Source organism: Corvus cornix, chromosome 1A, assembly GCF_000738735.6.
Source record: "Corvus cornix cornix isolate S_Up_H32 chromosome 1A, ASM73873v5, whole genome shotgun sequence".
NCBI lineage: Eukaryota > Metazoa > Chordata > Aves > Passeriformes > Corvidae > Corvus > Corvus cornix.
Genome location: NC_047057.1, coordinates 14343157 through 14364023, shown reverse-complemented (window position 1 = coordinate 14364023; position 20867 = coordinate 14343157). Strand labels below are relative to the sequence as shown.

Sequence of the window (20867 nt, the reverse complement as noted above, 5' to 3'; positions counted from 1 at the left end):
ATTATAACAGCTTAAATCAAACCCCAAACACGGTCAGTTTGCACAAGAGGTGTCAGTCTATTATAAGTAAAAAAAGCACAGAACCACAGGACAATATGAAGACCTAACTCTCCAAAAAAAATACCCAACAAACCCAAACCCCTTCGCAAGGTGCTAGACAGCATATACCAGTGTGCTGGTGCTTAGAAGCCCAGACTGTAATTCTGTACTTTCAGAAAAAAAATCACTGTTTACACTATTTTAAAGTATGTGTAAATAAAATATCACATAGAATGTGTTACAAAACTCTATTATAATTTAGAAGTAAAATAAAGAGTTAGTCTTGTTAAATAGTAATTTATCCCATGGAAGGGAAGTTATGAATTTCTCATAAACATTAACTTGAGTGATAAGCTACATTGATTCATATATTTCTCACAACCCGCTGAAAAGAAACCAGCAGGCAGAGCAGACTTTGTGACAGTTAAAAGTGTTTTGTGACTTGTGCCTTCATTTCACTGTAAATTGTTAGGAACACTCTAAATTTTTTAGATCTTAACCCCACTGCTAGAAATGCCAAAAGGCTGTAATTTTTTTTTAATGACAAAGAAAAGAATGAATTTCAGACACATGTATGTTCTAAATGGATTAATAATCTTTAGGCAAACAGAGACATAAGCTTTGACATGTCTACCCCTATCTATTTCTGCTTAAACATAAAACCTGACCACCAAATATGAAAACTTGGCAACTTTGAAATCCTGCTATGATTCAGAAAGACCTGCTTTTAATTCAGAAGGCCAGAAGCTTCCACAATTGGCACTGGAATGCAACACATCAGCTTTCACAGCTTCTGTGCTCAGACTACACCACAAAGAGGCTCTGTTGCCATCTCCTGCATGTTCTCTGTAACAAGGTATTTTTCCTGGTCAATTCCCCTGAGGTTTCAGGTCCTCAATTTGCTCACTTTTACTGAGGAAACAAATATTCAAATCAAGGTGTTTACAGGACAGTAGGATAGCTTGCAAAGCTTCTACTGTATGCCAGCACTTAAAAACAAACCGACCAACAGCCACATGCCATGGCTTTTAGGAGAATTTCCACAGGTCAGGAATGAGTCCTACCAGGAAATAGTCCAACTGTAGAGACAACCTTATAAAGTTCTCAAGTATTGCCAAAATCTCCCTGCCATCCTGTAGATCAGTGGTCTCCAAACTTTTTTTTTAATCGTGCACCCCTACTAATAAAATTTTTTTAAGCCCACACTGCTACGTACATTTATTAATTATATACACATAGCACTGAATTCTAATAATTTATTCCAGCACACCACTGGGTAATGTTGTGCATCCCCTGGGGTGCAAGCAGCCCACTTTGGACATAGCTGTGATAGGTCATTAGCACTGAGGAGTACGGATTGGACCAAGTCTCTGGATCCTTTCTATGAAGTGACTTACACATGTCCTAAATGCATGTGCATGGACAGAATTCTAGCAGAGGACACAAAAAAGAAAGATTCATAGAGAAGAACTCACTCTGCTGCTGTGAAAATCTGGCTGGAGTTGGTGCAGATGGCATTTATAGGGCTGTCATGTCCCTTCATCTCCCCAATGGGTGCGAAGGTATCCACATTCCAGAGCTTGAGGGTGCCTCCCCTGCAGCCGCTGAGCAGAACCGGCGCACTGGGCACTAGGCCAAGAGCACAAACCCAGTCCTTATGAGCATTAGGAACTTGCTGAAAGAGAGAAGGCAGGCAAGTCTCACAGGGCTGCAAAAAATTCCAGAAGAACAAGCACAAAAGGGGAAAAATCCCAAGTTGTAAGCCTGGTTCCTGTCCTGCCCCAGTTTTGCTACATGGCTCCGGGTGGCTTCTCCACCTTTAGAGCAAGGAGAGTGCTAACTTCCAAGAGGCTTTTTCTATACCATGAGGTTGTTTCTTTTTGTGAAATAGTACTGCAAAACAAGAAGGAAATCTAATATGCACAACTGACCTAATGTGGAACAGAAATCAGTTCAGGATAATGCTAAGTCTGCATGTTTTCAAATGCATATTTAAATGCATTTTTGAACATATGGTCTCTGTATATGTTTCAAGTCTGTCTTTAAAATTGCTATAAAACACATAAAAAGAAAACCCAAAATACTGTTCAAAAATACACCAGGAAGACAGAAACTGTTTCTATATTTGCCTTCTTTCTTTCTTCTTTTCCCACTACACATTATAAATTGATTTTGTGATTTGGCACTTCACAAAAATACATTAATTCTTTATTGAGGAAAGGCAATAGCATTTTACTTCTAATTCAGAAAGCAAAATGCTGCACAGACCAGCTGCGAACAACATCCTTTTGGTAGCAACAAATAAATATATGGGGAAAATAAAAATATGGGGAAATAATAGCCCAAGTTTGCTGTCTTTTGGGGGGGACCAAAGTGGCTTTTCTCCAGTTTGGTTTGGTAGGAACTGCTTTGCTTTGCTGCATTGCTCATAATGGAGCATATTCAGCTTTCTAGGATCATCCTGGTGTTTCATCTATAGTATACACAGCTACCACAGCACTGGCAGTCTGGTTTTGCCACACTTCATGAAACTGGGGCGGGGGTGGTTGTGGTTCTTATAAATCCCAATTTTGTCACAGCAGGGTTTTGTGACTTGTGATGTATAACACCAAGTAAAGCAAATGATCTCCAAATCCTCTGAATACCATGCTTGTTAAGTGATTTTCATTAATTATAGAGGATCAGACCTGTTCAATATGAGTATGCCAAACCAGGACCACTGATGCAACATTAGCATTTATACTGTAAAGCAACTCAGCTGTGTTTCAGGTTTTGGCTGCTGGGTAGACTAAGAAGAGCAGCTATTCAATCTGCGACCTTGGAGATTTTGAAAACTCAGCTCGGCAAGGCCTTGAGAAAACAGACCTAACTACAAATCTGGCCTTGCTTGGACCAGCAGGTCAACTTCACATGGTGTGACCTCCAGTGGGCCCCTCCACACATGATTATCACATGATTAGCAAAGTAACAGCACTTCTCATTCCCTAAAAAAGACAATGAATAAAAAATAATTTATATTCTGTCAAACGCTTCAGTCTCACCTCCTTGAAAAACATACAGCATTTTATAGAAATAGAAATAAAAACAAAGAAGAAAGTGTGAGATTATTTTTATCAATTTCTACTTTTAAAACCAAGAAACAAACAGGGGAATGCAAACTAGAGAAATTATGAAATGCACATATACCAAAAGGAAAACAAGAAAAGTGATATAACTAGTCCAATTTACATACTTCTTCACCCTGGTCCTGTATTCTTTCTGATGTTAAATTAATTGCAATAGCAAAAATGCATATTGCATAATATTTTAATGAGCCTAAAATATAAGAGTGGAGACACTTCTTGCAACTTTCATGAAGTCATTCTGAGAATACAAAATCTTTCCAGTTCCTGTGGTTTCGGTACAAGCTGCTTAGTACATTTTTCTGAGCAGACAGATGTGAGGGCAGATGTCCCAATATGGCCAAGTGAAGATTTTCTGTAAGAAGCTAAATTCATGAATCCTTATTTTAACTGTGAAGTCTTCCTAGTATTCTGAAAAGGAACTGGCACCCTGAATGATTGATTTTGAATGAAGGTCAAGCAAGTTTATATATTTATGGAATACTAAGTATGCCCATATAGAAATTTTCTTTTTAAAGTAGCCAGTCCATTATTTTCTCATGTTCCAATACTTTTAAATTCTGTTTGTTTCCTTGCTATCAGTCTGCATATTAAATGCATGGTCCTCCTTTCCCCCAAAATTATTGCAAAAACAGCACTCTCTTCTAGTATTTGTTTTTCTGCTTTCCAGTTCTCGCTCAGTCTCAAGTTAATTAATCACACCTATACCTCAAGAACCTCTCATAAGACTTAAAAGAACAGATCACCTTATTGCAGGTAGACAAAAATCAAAGTTCTTCATGCCAAACAAATTGCAAATTCCCTGGATTCTAAGCCCTTTTATACCTGCTCCCTTTTTTTCCTTTTTACATAAGAAAAACATACAGCAAATGTGTTCTGACAGCAAGCATTATTATGAGTGTGTTGTATGCATTATGTAACACATGCATTGTATAAGGAGATGAATCTAAGGACTAAGACTGGGTGGGGTGCCACAGGCTGTAAAAGCTCTTCACAAGAAAATATTCTGTAGCCCGATCTAAAGTATTGTTTCTCACTAATGAGTTCCCAATCCAAAATTTACTAACTTGTCAAAGACAGGTATCCAATGACTCCAGTCACAGATGAGGCAAGTGCTGCTTTTGTTCTGAAGCAGAAAAACAAACCCCACGTACTCAGAGCTAAAATAGGATAACTACTTCATCAGAATTTCCTGATGCTACACACACAGAAGAGAAAAGCAACTGCATGTAAAGATCAAGCGCATTATTGATTTCTTTCTTAGTCAGTGCTCTATGCCTTCCCTATTAAAAGCACCAGTGTCTATGTGAATAGTCACTGTATGAGCCTGAGCATTTACACAGCCTGAAAACAGTTCTACAGCATGCCTGTCACAGCAGCTGCATGATTTTTTTCATTACCTGAAGAAGGTCTTTTTGAGACAAATCCCATTTCTTAATTCCATTATCTCTGGATCCACTAAAAAGGTTATCGCCCATAATAGCAAGTGCTTCAATGCCATCATAATGAGGAGGTTCAAAATTGTGTGTAGGACTTACACTTCCAAGAGCCCCTTCAGTCACATCAAACATCTAAAATAAATAATAAAATATGTTATGTGAAATTTTCTGTCATCTAACCTGCTTGAAAGTCATGCAGCAAATAACTTAGGGAAACAACTTGGGAAGTCTTATTACAGGCCACTGTATCATGATGTATATCTGACAGAATTTATCTACCAGAACCACACCTTTCTCGTCTTCTACCTCTTGCCTGAAATGCGAATACTCCACTGACTTCGGAGAAGACTGCTCTGGGAAGAAGTACTACTACTACTTGAATATCATATACAGTAGCTTCAGAGGAAGGGCCCATATGTACCCTGTGTGGTGGGCTAGAAAAACGAAGCTCATGAGTGAGTTTGGGAAACATAACTCACAATGGGAGAATTGCACAGGTAAGTAGCTTCAGAAAGAGGCATTAATATATTTTTCTGAACAAGTTGTTTTGGTAAGGGTTACATACTATTACACACCGATGCTTTTCATAGACACACCTCTCTCCTTGCCTGTGCTCCAAGAATGGGGTGTTAAAACAGACTCTTTAAGTGAGGTTGTTTTAACAATTTAAGGCATAATCAATCCCATCAGGTCTTTGTTCCCAGAGCTGCAGTGTAAGCAATCCTGTTTCATTTCACATTGTAGGGAGCCAGAACTCAACCAGTGAGACTGAGATGAAAAGGAACAGATGAGCCGTAACTTTTTAAACCACCAGCTCTGTGTCACAAGCAAATGTCAAACTTCATCCTCTATTATTTGCTCTTTATTGGCCTTTTAGAATGAGTAAGAATGACAGTAGAAAAGGGAGAGCTTGAGAGTGTAAAATAATACCTTGTGAGCTAAAGGTATTTTAAAAGTTACCGCATTCAATTACACGTATCAGTTCCAATTGTAACCAAAAGAATTTCAATGATAAACCAGAAAAATCAGGTACCTAGAGATGCCTAACATTACTGACTCAGTAGACAAGACAATAGCTTCCTGTGACAGTATCTGTCACCAGACCTAGTAGTCCAGCAGACCTACCCATGCAGAGAACCAGAGATTGTTAAAGGGCTAAAATGGACCTTAAAGATCATCTAGTCCCAACCCCTCTTTGGTAGTAGGGACACCTCCCACTATACCAGACTGCTCAAGGCCTCATTCAGCCTGGCTTTGAACACTTCCAGCATTGGGGCATCCACAACCTCATTGGGCAACCTGTTTCAGTGTCTCATCACCTTCACAGTGAAAAATTTCATCCTAATATAACCTAAATTTCCCCTTTTTCAATCTGTACTCATTACACCTTGCTCTATCACTACAGTTCCTGATAACGTGTCCCTCTCCGCCTTCCCTGTAAGCCCCATTCTGATAGTGGAAGGTTATGAGGTCTCCACACAACCTTCTCTTCTCCAGGCTGAACAGAAGCATCAAGAATTCATAGACAGCTGCGCTGACTATGCACATACAGATCATTTATACTGTCCAAAGTGGCTTGACAATTCTGGAGGCATTCACTTTGCAGAACACACACTACTCTGCAGCACACAGACATGGCTGAAATATCCCTGGACATTCTAGTGGTGTAAGTCAAGAGGCGGGCAGACTTAGGAGGATTTATGCAGCCTGGCCACAGAAAAGGAACACACAAGAACGACAGATAAACTTCTATGACTGTTGACAGCTTTGTTTTCCAAAAGCCCTCCCACCTCCTTGCTTGTCACATGACAAACTTGCATTATTATGATGACATCCTGTTGTTCTCATTGAGGTCCTTCACTCATTACCATGCCAGGATGGCAGCTCACAACTAACCCAATATTCTGAACTGTGCAGAAAAGTAATTCTCAAAGTGTCTTCCTTTTGTCTCCCCATTGCCTAAGAATCCCCTGGCCTCTAACCATGGGGACACTGGTGATGGGATTCAAATCCACAGCCCAAACTGTCAAACTGTGCACCAACCTCTCAGGCAGTTTTTTGCATCTGGCACAGTGCACAACCAAGCATCCAAGAATTGCAGAATAATATGAAAAAAAAGAAAGCCCAGCTCAGTGAAAAAGCTCACACAGGTTCTGGCTCCTGCTCCACTCCCAACTGTGTTCATACACTTTTTCCAGTGTGTGAGAAGTATAAAAACAGAACAAAGGGTACCCCCTCATAACAAGGGGTTTCTTGCTCATTGTCTCTTTGGCCTCATGTATCACACATTCTTTGCAGTGTGAGGGCCAGCTTTATGGATGATCTACAATTCCCAGAGTCTGGTGATTTGGGTGTAGCCCTGAGAAACAGGAGCTTGTGGGTTCAAACAGCCACTGGCTGAGGTGAGCCAAAACAAAAGAAAAAGAGAAAACCAAATAACCCCCTCCTCCCAAAAACCAGATTCCATATCCTTGACTGCCAAGAAGCAGAAAAGTGTACTAGCCACCTTGGCTGAGAAGTGCTGACCTCGCTCTCCCCTTTCCCACTTCAGAACTTGGATAACACTTCAAGAAGAGCCTGGGCTAAACCCTAGACTCCCTTATGTGAGGACCACACAGTGTGTCTCTGCTGAAACAATTAGGTCTGCACTCCAAAACAGAGGCCCTGGCTTAAGATAGTTTAAGGAGCTAAATGTTACTTAAAAGTAGATTTCTCCAAGACTTCGTACACCTGACATCCAATTTAATGCGGATTAAGAAAAAGCTTAGCTAGAGACAACCATACATCCATCTTCCTTCATGAAACAAAAAAAGCACTGAAGTGGTGTTTATTATGACTGAACACTGTTCATGATCCATGACTGGTGAGATAATTTCCATCCTGGCTATCACATTTTGCACGTGGAGATGTAAGTCACTTCTGCTGAAGCCTGCATCCCATGCTGATGTGCCAAGTTAAAATAAGAAAATACTAGTGGTTTACCTTTATATAATGATCCTTTGAACCAGTGACAATAAGATCTTGTCCATTAGAAATTTGATCAACAGTAAGGCACATAACAGGACCCTGGTGACCAGTTAGCTTTCCTGTAGACTGAAATCTTCAAGGATATGAGAAGAAATGAGGATTTGTTAATTTTTCATATATCCAGTACAGTCCATAGCACAGTTTCTGACAGAATGGATGTTTTTATTTTCCCTATGTCTTCAGTACTCATCCTCTGGTTTACCTATACTCTATTGTTCATATCCATGGAAAAATATTAAATCTATGTTAAATACAACAAAACCCTGCTATTTATGCAAAATAAGAATTAAAACATTTAAAAGTAAAGATGAATCAGTCTCCTTATAAGTATTTTCTGTATTTTGAATGCACTCTTTGGGAGCAGGTTCTATTTGGAAAAGTGTAATTATAGTGCAGCTATCATAATCCCATATTATATTACATTACTTCCATTGGCTTCCATCATCTCATCAACAATTACTAGTCAGGATTCCCATACTCACCTTACAAGAGTGTGTTTTGTAGTGCCTGTCAAACAAAACCTTGTGTTTTTCCAGTCATTTTTACTGAAATGATTCACCACAACCTTAACACATGAGAAAATCATTATGTCAGTAACCACCACAGATGGATTAGCTGATCCGTAACTTGACGATATTTTGCCCAGGTTATAGACACTACCATAAAGAAGAAACACTTCACTGACTGTTTCATATGCACAACTTTGCTGCCTATGCACATGTAACCACCTAAAGAACATTCTCTTCTGCTGGTGTTCAGTACCTTTTCAGGTCCCACATCCTCACTGAGTTTCCAGCAGCTGCATAGAGGAATGTGCCAGTTGGATTTAGTGCAATTTGATTGATCTGGTTCTCTCCAGCTGGGATAGCAACTGTTCTGTTAGTACTTCCTGAACATGCATCAGCAGGCATAGCCTGGCCTGAAGACCTGAGTACAGAGAAGAAGAAAGAAAAAAAAGGAAAAGATCCAAATTCTACAGTTTGCCATACTTTGTATACTGTCTAAAAACAAACCTATTTCACTGAGCAAAAAAGGCTATAAGCCAATTACAAATACTGAACATCTGATAAAACTCTATATGCAAATTGTTTTGTGCTCCCATATATTACTGGTGCCCCATACTGACTTAGCCTGAACATGCAAAGAAAGCTTCCATTCCCAACAGTGTACTTATGTTACACTGCAGTATTAAATTAACTATAATAAAATATATCTGAAACTAAGACTCATTTGAACTCTTGGCATCTGAGGTTCAGCATACTCACGTCAGTGTTCGAATGCACTTTGCAGAATCTCTGATGTCCCACACTTTGATATAGGATGTTGAGACTGTGAAGACCAGGCTAGTGTAGTTGCAGTATTTAATAGAAACAACATTATTTGGATGACCCCCTAAAGACATAATCTCTTGTCCAGTTACCAGATTCCAGACTTTACAGGTACGATCTAAATAAAGACAAACAAAAAGGGGAAAAATATTAACAATAACAATAAAAAAAATCCCAGAAAAATCTCACGTTTTTCCTAAACTCAGTTATTTAAAAAAAAAAAGTACATGCATTCAATTGCACTCATACATTTTCCTCCATTTCTGTAGACACCACAGAAAAACAGCTAAATTAAGTAGGTCTTAAAAAATACACACAGGCATCCATCTATCATCATCAAAACTAAGCAAGAGTTATCATTAAATGTGCATTCGAGATCTGCATACTAGCTCCCAAAGTATTTTAAAAGGATAAAAATCTCAAGGGAAGTGAAAATACAGACAATTTAGAGGCTGTAAAGTGTGGGTGATGATAGATGATGAGAAGAATCCAATTTTTAGTTCAAAACTTCATTATCAAAAACATAGTTCAGAATGAGTTTTGAGGCTTAGTATGGCCAAGTTCCGACTACCACAACAAAACTACAAAGGTGAGAAGTGATCCAAACTCTTCAGTGTATTGGGGGCCTCTGAAAACCCCAGCATAGCATGCTTTAGTCACTGTTTTGATTCTGTAGCAAAGGAATTTAAATACTGCAACCTTTTATGTGTTAAAACCCCAAATGCATAGAAGTTTTCAAGAAATCTGCAACACTATTGGCAAGAACAGGAAACTCTCCTTGCTGCACCATGTCTGTATCACTCCATATACTTTAGACATACATTTATACTGAAATAAGTACTGGAAGGATGAAGAGAAAGCTTCACATATAGACCCTAGTTATGATAGCATAAAGGTAAGTATACCAAGACCTGTCTGCCACTTTAAAACACCAACTTCCAAGGTAAAAGATCTGCAATAAACATGAGAACTTATTGACGTTTTTGAATTTAGCTGCAAGTATTATCTGATGTCAGCGAGCTGAGACTTTCTGCTTCAGCAACCATTTCCAAAAGATTTAACCTTATTTAATTAAACAACTTCTCTTGAATAGAACTGTACTCGGTAAACTCCCCTCCAAAAATATATACAAGAAAGATTCTCCCATAAGTTTGGGAAGCTAGGATATGACTTGAAAAAAGTAAATATTTGGAGTAACTGCAAACATCCATCTGTTAAAAAAAATTTAAAATTACCAAAGCAAAACTTTAGAACACAAATCTAGATGTAAAATAAAATTTTTAAGTCTCCTTTTTTCCCTCACATAGCCACTAAATTCAAAATTTCAATAGAAATCAACTAAGTAACATTTACAAAATCTAATTCAATGTCCTTTTTTGCCATTGTATACACTTGCACAAATGTTGAAATGTTGGCTTAAAACTTGCAAGATAAAAAGTTTGCCAACTCGCTCAAAGTGTGTGCTTTGGTATTTTTAACAGCCAGGTAGTAGAATAGCCACAGAAATCACACCTGAATACTAGCAGTGCAAGACTGCCATCTAATGGGGTTATCTACTCTGCTAATATGGGGATAAAAGGGATGTCCTGAAATTTCAAGGTTTATACATTATGTGAATTAGTGAAAAGGAGAATCTCCCTGTCACCAGGTGTTAACTTCTTCCCAGCCACACTAGTTCATTTTAGCTCTGATACTTTATAGAAAAAAAAAAGAGTCTGCCATAGTTTCAGCTGCATAACTAAGAATATAACAAGCCCTTTACCATAAGTGCTTTATGTGAAACGGCCCAGAGAAAAAGCACAACATACAAAATTCACTTTTTGAGGAATATTAAAATGGGTGTTTGTGAAAAGTAACCATTGAGGTCTGGTGGTGTTATCTTCAAGCCAAACTGAGCAATTAAAATGGAAATTCCCTACAGACAGGAGGAAAATGTTTTCTTCAAAACACTGCTTCTACCGCTTTGAAAAGTTCATAGAGTGACCACACCATCCAGTAAGGAATTTAGTGACTACTAAAATTCCAGGCCCTCCCACAACAGCCATACAGTTCTTATAACAACAAAGGATAGGCAGCAAGATGAAGAAGATAGCTCAAAGAACCAACTATGGCATGAAGGGCATTCAAACTGTGCAGAAGAGCCAGAAATGTGCCAATTCCCCCCTCCATCCTCACACTGAAACTATTACTATACATTGCATATCATGTGTGTACATGCTACCACGACTGAATATCACTCAACAAATGTTAATGTTACTGCTTTTTGTGGTTTTCCACTACAAATAAACAGCCTATATAAATACTACAAATACAACACATTGGAGTTAGAAACTTGTAGATAATTACTGTAAATCCTTCTTCAGCTTATGTTGAGAAATGGACCCTTACAATTTTCCTCTGTATTTACAGCACTAAGCACAAATTGAGAATTTCACAACACCCTGAGTTGTCAAAGCAGCCTCTGTAGGCAGCAGAGGTGCACAGAGCTTGCCCAACCTTTAGATCCAGTGAAGAGAAGATCATCAGTTGCATCAACACAAAGCACAGCCTTAGTATGTCCCTCAGCTGTATAGATACACTGAAGGGGGGACGATCGGATGCATTTTGATGCAGGAAATGGGTTAATTATCCCCCTAAAGAAAAAAAAAGAATGTGAGTTGGGCATAGTAATAGACACGAATAAAATTAACTTACTTGCACACAGGGAAAAAAAAATTAACCTAGTGTTCTTACATGTGAGGGCAGAATAGCTGAATGCCTTTCATAAACTATGCCAGAATTTCTACTATTTAGCCTCAACACCTGTCAACTCTGGACTATCAGTTAAAGGAAATCACATACAAAAACAAATAAATGAAAAGACAACAAGATGCTAAATGCTGGGTACATGGCAAAGTCTGCATAATGCTGAAAAAACAGGACACTTAAAGCTTCTGGATGCCCAAGATCTAAACAGCACAATCTGAAAAATGGAGCAAATGTAATGTACACTGCCAATTCCAAACTCAGCATGCATTTCACATCATCTGCATTCTATGGGAAGACACAGAGAACTGCTGTTAACATCTGTGCCTGAAGAAGGTTCCCACTGCACCCTGTACCCAACAACACATTCATGTACAAATAGCCAAAAGGGAGGATGACTGGAATGCTGACACTCCAGAGGAACCTTCCTGGGCACTTTCAGCTAGTTCTGTGGTGATGCCAAAAGACTTAACTCAGCCTGAAAAAAACCCTTCACAATTCATTACCAACCAAAAATTACTAGCAGTCTAAAATCCCACGCATACAACCGCACACACACGGACCCCTTTAATTTCTGGGAAGTGTAGAAAAGCCTCAAGGTAATGCCCAAACCATGCAACACTGCTGTGACCCAGCCAGCTTGCAGTTAAGACTCACTGTCATGCTCTCTTGGGGATCACACACATAACTGTGAGGAAAAGGAACTAAACCATAGCCCTATCTCACGAAAACAACACAACAAAACAAAACAAAGTGTCAGACACCTTAGGAAAATGTAAAGATTTTGCAATATTGTCCAGAAATTTGCTATGTAAAAAATGTCCTTCATGATACAAGCTAACTTTGTGATAACTGGTTGGTTTATCTAGTAGATTAAAATTATGATTTTAAACATTTTTACAGCTCAAGACATCTTCATTCATATAATTCATTACTCCTCAGCAATCCTTCTACAGATTTTACTAGTATTAATAGTGCCCTAAATTGTGTAACGTTATCTTCCTCATTTTGGAAAGGCATTCACATTTCATCTGCACCATTTTATGTTTTCAAGAAAACAGAACAATTTGCTTTTTAATTAATTTAGATCTCTCTGCTTTTGTTTTCTAGCATCACACTAAACTAACACTGTTTTCTCTGTAGTATTCCCTAGTGGATCATGCTGCCTCTGAACTGAGTTATTCCTCGTGCTGTTCTCATCCACTCACTTCCATGACAAGCCACATAAAATACATGTCCTGGAGCTATTTATCTACCTAGGTACAGTGTTCTAAAGTCTACAGACAAAGAATGCTACAACTGCTACAGTGACCAGACAAAGCCACCATCACATTATTAGCAGTTCTTTGACTGCCCTTCTCTTGATAAACTAATTTTTCACTGAGTACTAAAGTCCTAATCCACTGGGACACGAGTGGGGGCATTTCTTTCATCTCTTAAGCCACTGTGCATTCTGTCAGAAGGACATAATAAAAAACTAGTCATTTTTATTTACACTAGGATTTCATTTTTAGTGATCGAAGCACGTAACGGAAAAAGAAAAATAAAAATAAGGAGAGAAGCAGATAAAACATAAGAAAATGTCTGCTCTTCTTTTTTTTGAAGAAAACAAAGAGAGAAACAATGTGTCTAAGAAAATGTTTACACCATACTTCAGCTATAATCAAAACACCTGACATGCTCAACAATGATAAAAAACCACCCTAAAAAAGGAGAGGGGGTGACATGCTTGACCAACATCTCAGATATTTAATGTTCTGGCAAAAGCAAGAGAAACAATGCACAGGTATCAAGAAAAATCATGCAGCAAAATGAAATTTCTTAAGAACTGGAATAACTTTGGTGAGAGATGCCAAGAAAACAGAAAAGAGAAAGAGAGAGTACCTTTGTACCTCCGACAGAGAGGAATCACTTTCATCAGACCTACAATCAACAGTGGTGGAATTGTGAGGAGAAAGAATATAGGTATCAGCAAAGGAACGCCTCCATATGAGAAGAACAAACAACAGCACGGCCAACTCAGAAAAGCAATGCAAATCCACATACAGTATGCAGCATTGCTTAAACCCATGATGACATGGGGGGGTAGAGGCAAAGAATAATTATCTCGGCAGTAAGTTACAGTAGACTGTTTCCGGTCCAGAAGATGAGTAACAGCAGCTGAGCCATTTCTTATTTCCCCAACATTTTCTTAGAGAAGTAAAGGCAAAAAATTAAAAGGGGAAGATGGATGCATAAGTAAACCTCCATAAGATAGTGCTTGTTGAGAATATCAAAAGAAAAAGAGCAGTCTGAATATCAGTGCCTGCTAAGTGTAGAAGAGACATGCAAAATGTTAGTCAGAGATACAAATGTTAAATATGATAGCCCACTCAAATAAAACCAGCAATTTGCAAGCCATCCTAAGTTCAAAATCTTTCACCTCTCATTCCGAAAAATGTTTAAAATTAAAAATCAAGAAAACATACAAGACAGCATTTCCCCAAGACATGATGACTTGCAGTACATCTTAAGATGTCCTTCATTTTCAACTCAAACAGATTCAGCAGTTTTTATTTTATTTCAAAGTCAGGTCAGAAAATGAAAAGGGTTAGGTGGGAGTTAGAAATAAGGAAGGTAAGCTAAGATAAAGAAGTCACAAGCACAGTTACTGAAAGCCTTGCAAGCCACTGCTTGGTATGTGTAGACCTCTGTAGACCTCTGAAAAAAAACATTTTATTCCAAAAAATAGTGTAAACAGACAACAGCAAATTCTTATCTTGCTAGAGTTAGAAATAAAGGTTTATTTTAAATCTGAGTTGCAGTTCATAAGCACTGCATTTGTATCAATGTTGAAACCTGCAACAGAGGTTCCAGTCAAGTGAAGTCCACTGCTATTTGGAGTAAGGCTCCTAAACAGATGCCTAGTGTGAGGAAAATCAGTTCTACTTCTTCTAAACAAGATATGAGTATCATCTACTCCTACAGATCACCTCCTAAGATCAGTCTGTTCAGTAATTTGGATAATCTCTAAACAACTGTGTTCTAGCCATTTCAATGTCCCATCCTCTGAGCTGCTGTTGTGAGAGCTCTCCAAACAACGCTGGAGCAACTGAATAACTGTCAAAAGCACTATTTCCTAAATTATCACCTAAAATCTATTTTTGAGTGTAAACACATACACAAATACACAAACATCTAAGAATTCTACCATTCTTTTCTATTTTGGGTTTAAAACTACAAATACCAGACATAGCCTAGAAAACAGGAAACAAGGTTCAGCAGGAAATTTCTTTTCTTGAATTTTTACAGTGGTTCCATGGTAGTTTAAAATATTTCCTTTGAAAACTACACAAAAACATGAGAAATATCTCCTCCTGTCTTGCAGAAGGCCAAATTTCTACCAGATACTACACTGAATTCTTGAGCACACTTTGCATTTCCCTGGTTGGGGGCTGAGGCTTCCCTTTGTGACTTACTTATCCTGCTGAACTGATGTGTTTCCCTGAGAAACAGTAAGACGACTAAAAACATTCATTTCATTACGGGGCCGGCTTGGTGGGGAAGTAGGAGGTGACAGACTAGCCTCTGGGGCTCCAGAATCTGAGCTACAAAAAAAAAAGAACATCTTCTTTAACGGGTTACAAATGGTTAGAAAAGTTAAATGCAACATGTCTCAAATGTTAGATGCTCTTTTCTTAAGCCAATAATTAAGATTGTCATACTAGCTACAGATATCTCCCAGAGAAGGCAAAAAGCTCAAGGCTGCAGAGCGCAAGGTGGCACGATGTTCAAAGTTTAAGTGCTAAAAGTGAAAGCTCCAGGCAGAAAACACACACATGTAAAACAAAGAAATTCTTATAAAATTTAAGGCTCTTAGATATATTGATGACTTCAATTAAAAAAAAAAAAAAAAATTTCCAAATGCTCCAAAGGACATTTTCTCAGGGCTCTGCTCCTGAGTTAGTTTGTACAGAAAAACAATCTGGAAAAAAAACCCAAACAACCACACATAAGATGAGCAATGAATTTCAGCACTGACAACAATAAAAACTGTCCTGGAAGAAAAGAAATAGAAAAAAATACAGATTTATTTTTCAAGAAAATTCAAAGTTTAAGTTATGTCAGAGGAAATAAATTTAAAAGAATCTTACAGTTTTTGTTCTTTTGTCTTTGTCTTTTCCATTGTTTTCTCATAGGCTTTTCTCTTTGCTAAAGGTGAAGGCTCAGGTATCTTCTTCTCTGGAAGAGATGGTTGTCTCGAACTAAAACAAGAGCAATCATTATCTCACTCTAAGGCCCTTCACAGAACTTGCTTTTCTTACATTACCTGCCATTCTCCCAGTATGATTTCCAATTTTAGAACGTACTTTAATACATTATTGTGTCTCTTGAATGTAAGGATTATAAACTTGTTCTCACACTTGAATATAAAAATATACCAATTTATTAACATTCACAGTTCATCAACATATAGAGTCAGATACTCAATATGTAAAGGAGATTTACTAATTCAATAATAAAAGAGACTCACTAAAAGAAATAGAGTGGAGTATGCATCCCAAATTAAGATCATGGAAATTCTGAAATTTCAGATTCCACATCTGCATCTACAATATACCATTTACAGACAAGAAGAACAGAGAAATCACAATGATTCTTATACACAAATGAAACTTTGCAGTAACATATTCATGTTACAATATAAAATTCAAAATAAGGAAGTGAGAAAAAGTACTTCCCATTGACAACCTGACTATTATAACATGGCTTCTCTTTACCCCCACTTCCCTTCTCCCTTGCTTTCCATCCCTCATTTGTCTCTCCTGTTCTTGCTCTGAAATAATTCCAATTCACAGTCACTGTGGTCTTTCTCCCAACCTTTAACTCCCCACTAAAATCAGCAAAACTATCAAGAGGACAATATTAAAGCTGATACCCAAATATTACCATTTCACCAGTCAGACAAAAGAAAAAAAGAAAAGAATCTGAATGGTCTCCATGCTTTTGAACTCTCATTTCTCACTAGTTGAGCAATCACAATAGCAATATTTGCTTTGTTTTTTCCTATTTCTGTGTATTTAAAAGGGTTTTTTTTTTTTCCTATGAATATGAAATACTCACTAAAAGCAAGAAAGGAGAATCTAAAAGTGCAGTTGCTCCACACAACTCCATTAAGCAGATTAAGTTCAGTTGGCAGGCCACCTGCCTGACATGGTTACTAGCATCAGTCTCAGAGCTCTACAGGTTCTGAATTTGCATAGCTCCAACTTCTCTACATGTTTCCCTTGAGAGGAAGTCTGTGTTATACAAAATCCACCTCGAGACTGGAATGCAGAATAGCATTATTTAACATGGACAGCACAACCAAGAACAGCTACTTGACTCAAGTACATGAGACTGTCTCAAGTGATCACAAACCCTAACTGGAATGTGTGGGACCCTGTAGGACCTAGTGCCAAGAACTGCCTGTCAGCCCTAGAGCTCCCCAGGGGTCTTCAAGACACAGGAAAAGTAGGACAACCTGCCTGGTTTTGCACAGAAGCCTAGCAGTTAAGTTATAAAAAAAGGGGGAGAAAGTGGGTCCAATTCCCTCCTCAAGGCCAGAGCACACATTTCTACGTAGGGCTGCTTTACCTCTAAGCACACTGTGCATAGGACACAGAAAAGGTGGAACAGGACACACTCCCTTCCCTCTCTTTATGCTGGACCAGTATGCATTTAGGAATGCAAAAATCCTGAGGTCACAAGGCAAGTTCTATGAATCAGGCTGACAGGTCTTCCAGCAAGATGACGAACAGTTTACAGTGTCTACTGCCAGGGTTGCTTATGTGTCTACTGAGCAGCTACTCAATTAAATAAACCAAACCAGAAACTAGAACCCAAGCTCCTCTGCCTCACACTGGCATCCTGCATACTCAGACACAGAGCCAACTTTCGCTTGTTCACTCTCTATCTGCCCCTTGAGTCCTCTATCTTTGACTCCACAGTGGAACATCCTCAGAAGAGGGTGTAAAGAGCATCATCATTTTCTGAATTCTTTTTGAAAGCCTGGGAATGCTGGTATTATAAAAACGCAGTTGTCTTGCTGGAATGAACTTCCTAAGCACAGGTGTAAAAACCAGGTGCATGATGTCAATGACCTGACAGAAAAGGAGCAGGACACATACCTACTTCCAGGTTTCCAGAGCCCTTTTACATTTGCCAGGACATCAGATATCTGAACAGAGCTGACACAAGTCCTACAGAAGACAACTATACTCTGCAAAAGCTGCTGTAGATGAGTTGAGCATATCAAAGGACAACAGTACTAACCATCTTTGTAAACAGAATTCCAATCAAATTAACTGTTGGCCACATGCATTTAGGTACCTCCCTAAGTAGCAGAATCACACAATGGTCTGGATTGGAAGGGACCTTAAAGACCATCTAGTTCCAACCCCCATCCCTTGGGCAGGAACACATTCCACTACACCAGGTTGCTCTAAGCCCCATCCAACCTGGCCTTGAACACTTCCAGGAATGGAACATCCACAGCTCCTCTGGGTAACCTGTTCCAGTGTTTCACTCTCTCAGTGAAGAATTTCTTCCCAATATCTAATGTACACCTACAGTGTTTCAGTTTGAAGCCATTACCTCTAATCCTATCAACATACACCCTTGTAAAAAGTCCCTCTCCAAGGACCACGGAATCACCACAGACCTGAGGGGGTTCCAGAGTGGAGCAGTTTTTGCATATGCAGACACCTAAACATATAATTAATTTCTGTCACTTCAAGAATCTGTATTTTGGATCACTGTTACAGCTTCTATAGCCCCAAATGTCACTTAAGTGGCACAAGGAGAAAACATTTATGGCAGGTAAGATCACAATCTGCTCCTGAATAATGTATTTTATTACAAGAGAGATGCTGGCACCACAGGTCCATAAGGGAAGGCCAGATGGCTCATAAAGACAAGCTTTCTTCAATTATGACCAGATAAACCAGCAAGTTTTGGAAAAACAACTACACTGCAGATTGATTGTGGGAATTTTTGATCACTTATCTATTAAAACATGGTCAATAACAATTCAATATGTGAGGCCTACTGCTGACTGAATTGATTTATTGACAGTGTGTAACTCTCAAATGCTTGCAGAACACAGTTTTGGGAAAATCCTGTTTTGCCTTGTTGCTGACTCACTTTCATAAATTGATACATTCTAGAAGATGGAGTGAGGCAAAAGTTGGTATTACCTGAGTATTGGATGTCAGGTCATAACACTTGATGTTTTAGATCTTGAAGCTTCAAAAGTCTCTATTCATCTCACGCTAACTGCTGAAACAAGTGCATTTTCTCCACCTATGCTCACCCTCAAGACCATTCTTTCCAAGCAGATTGTATTTGCACTGAAGCCATCAGCATGGGTTAATAATTGCTATCAGCAGTGTTTTACTGTTCAAGATTGCCACCTCAAGCACATGCCAGAAATACATAGTAAAAAATACGAATTGCAAATGCACATTAGGTAGAGACTGCTGTAAAAATATTATGTAAATAGGACAGATGAATATTAAAAGATGCTTAACTCCAGAACCTGTAATGTGAAGATAGCTGTGGGACACCGATTTCCACATCACTGAATGTGGGAAGTGCATTCAATTTACACATGAGCTTGTGCAACATAGCAGCTAGTAGCTAAAAAGCCAAGAAAATGGTCTCTACCAGCGAATGGCTAATAACCAGTAGTGGTACTGGTAGATATAAAAAGAACAGCAAGAGCAAGTGAAAAGAAAAAAAGGGTGCATGTGAGAGACATCTGCTGGTCTCAAAGTAAAACCACAAAAATATTTTTAGTTCTGCTTAGAATCAAGAGATACTTTCAATTAGTAAAACCGTTCTGCAGGTAAGTGTAACCTGCAAACAGAAAGGATTTTTGAGGATTCATAATATCCAACATTTTCCTTTCAACTTTTCGTTTGCATACTCTGTTGCTGCAGAGACTCCTTCATTTTAAGCATGGTCCATACAAGACAACTCACAGAAAGACTTTTCCTAATAATTAGGACCATATACAAATACCATGTTATATAAAGTTTTTGGGTTGTGTTTTGCTGGGGTTTTTTTTAATCTCTCTGCTGTTCTAAGCAGATTCTCACTACCTCCCTAGAATGTGCATTTCCCATAGCACTAATACAGCAAACTATTCAAGGTATTAGAAGGGTTTTTCCCTCTACATAGAACATGGCTACAATAACTTTAACAAAGCAACTTAACAGAACTTACATCTTCAGTAAGAACCACAGTACTTACAACTCTGCATTTATGCTTTCTAGAGTGATGATGGTAGAAAGGAAGGGGCTTTGTCAGTATTATTTAGTAAGCTTCAAGTATATCAACCTTGTTTGTAAAGTTAAAGTAATAGATTACAAGAAACTGGCAACATGCATATTTTAAAAGCAAAGGATAATTAGTACAGCATGGCCAAACTTACATGCTGCCTATCTTAGAAGGTAAGCCAGATGGTGGGGGTATAAACTCTCTGTCCCTAGCAGAAGTATCATGTGTGTCAGCAGCTACCCCACTTTCTTGGGTTTCTGCAAGTGATGCGATAGAGCCAGCCAAGGCAGAGCCTGCAGCACTACTGTCAGAGACTAGGTCACTGTTGGCTGCATACAGCAATTCCATCTGGGTGGTGGTCCTCCGGCGGGCCTGGAGACAGACAGAAACCAAACTGCCACTTAAACATGCAATGGTACGTGTCAGGAGTCCTACACTCAAGATTATCGTTAGCTGGCAATTAGCATCCCCCTCAATCACTTGGCAACTGCCTCTGGAAACTAAATCAAAAAGCTCACCTCTGCTTTTGGGCAACGATTTTGGAGGAGGCAAGTCAAATTCAATGGCATGAAACACTGATTTGACAACTGGTTTCCAAGGATATCCTTTCAACCAGATGCCTGTCAATGCTACAGGAGTACAGTATTACTCACCTATGGTTTAACCAAATGAAATAGTATAAAGCAGAGAGGAATAAAGCAAAATGTAAATTTAAATAGCTACAATTATACTGGTGTGACTTGTACCATCAGTGCTTCTTCTCATGTACAAACTCTGCTTCTTACTTAAAGTCACTTCAAAAGCAGTCTAAGTCCACATGAATTAAGATTCATTTAGCATTTCAACAATTTGAAAACAACAGAAAA

At 38.6% G+C, this 20867-nt stretch overlaps 1 protein-coding gene across 9 annotated transcripts in view; it reads right to left on the bottom strand.

The window, feature by feature from the left end:
• The window catches only part of KIF21A (kinesin family member 21A), an 88203-nt gene that overhangs the window by 2365 nt on the left and 64971 nt on the right, over positions 1 to 20867 (bottom strand). For 4 of the 9 annotated variants that reach the window (XM_019283581.2, XM_010395602.3, XM_019283582.2 and 1 more), the window contains 10 exons: positions 20156 to 20373; positions 15834 to 15944; positions 15159 to 15287; positions 13585 to 13623; positions 11452 to 11588; positions 8893 to 9073; positions 8390 to 8554; positions 7583 to 7700; positions 4562 to 4732; positions 1515 to 1714 (listed from right to left, as the gene is read on the bottom strand). In XM_019283581.2, coding sequence (XP_019139126.1) covers positions 1515 to 1714; positions 4562 to 4732; positions 7583 to 7700; positions 8390 to 8554; positions 8893 to 9073; positions 11452 to 11588; positions 13585 to 13623; positions 15159 to 15287; positions 15834 to 15944; positions 20156 to 20373 — 1469 coding nt within the window. The remainder of the gene's footprint in view (positions 1 to 1514; positions 1715 to 4561; positions 4733 to 7582; positions 7701 to 8389; positions 8555 to 8892; positions 9074 to 11451; positions 11589 to 13584; positions 13624 to 15158; positions 15288 to 15833; positions 15945 to 20155; positions 20374 to 20867) is intronic. The other 5 variants (XM_019283584.2, XM_019283587.1, XM_019283586.2 and 2 more) reach the window with 3 other exon arrangements.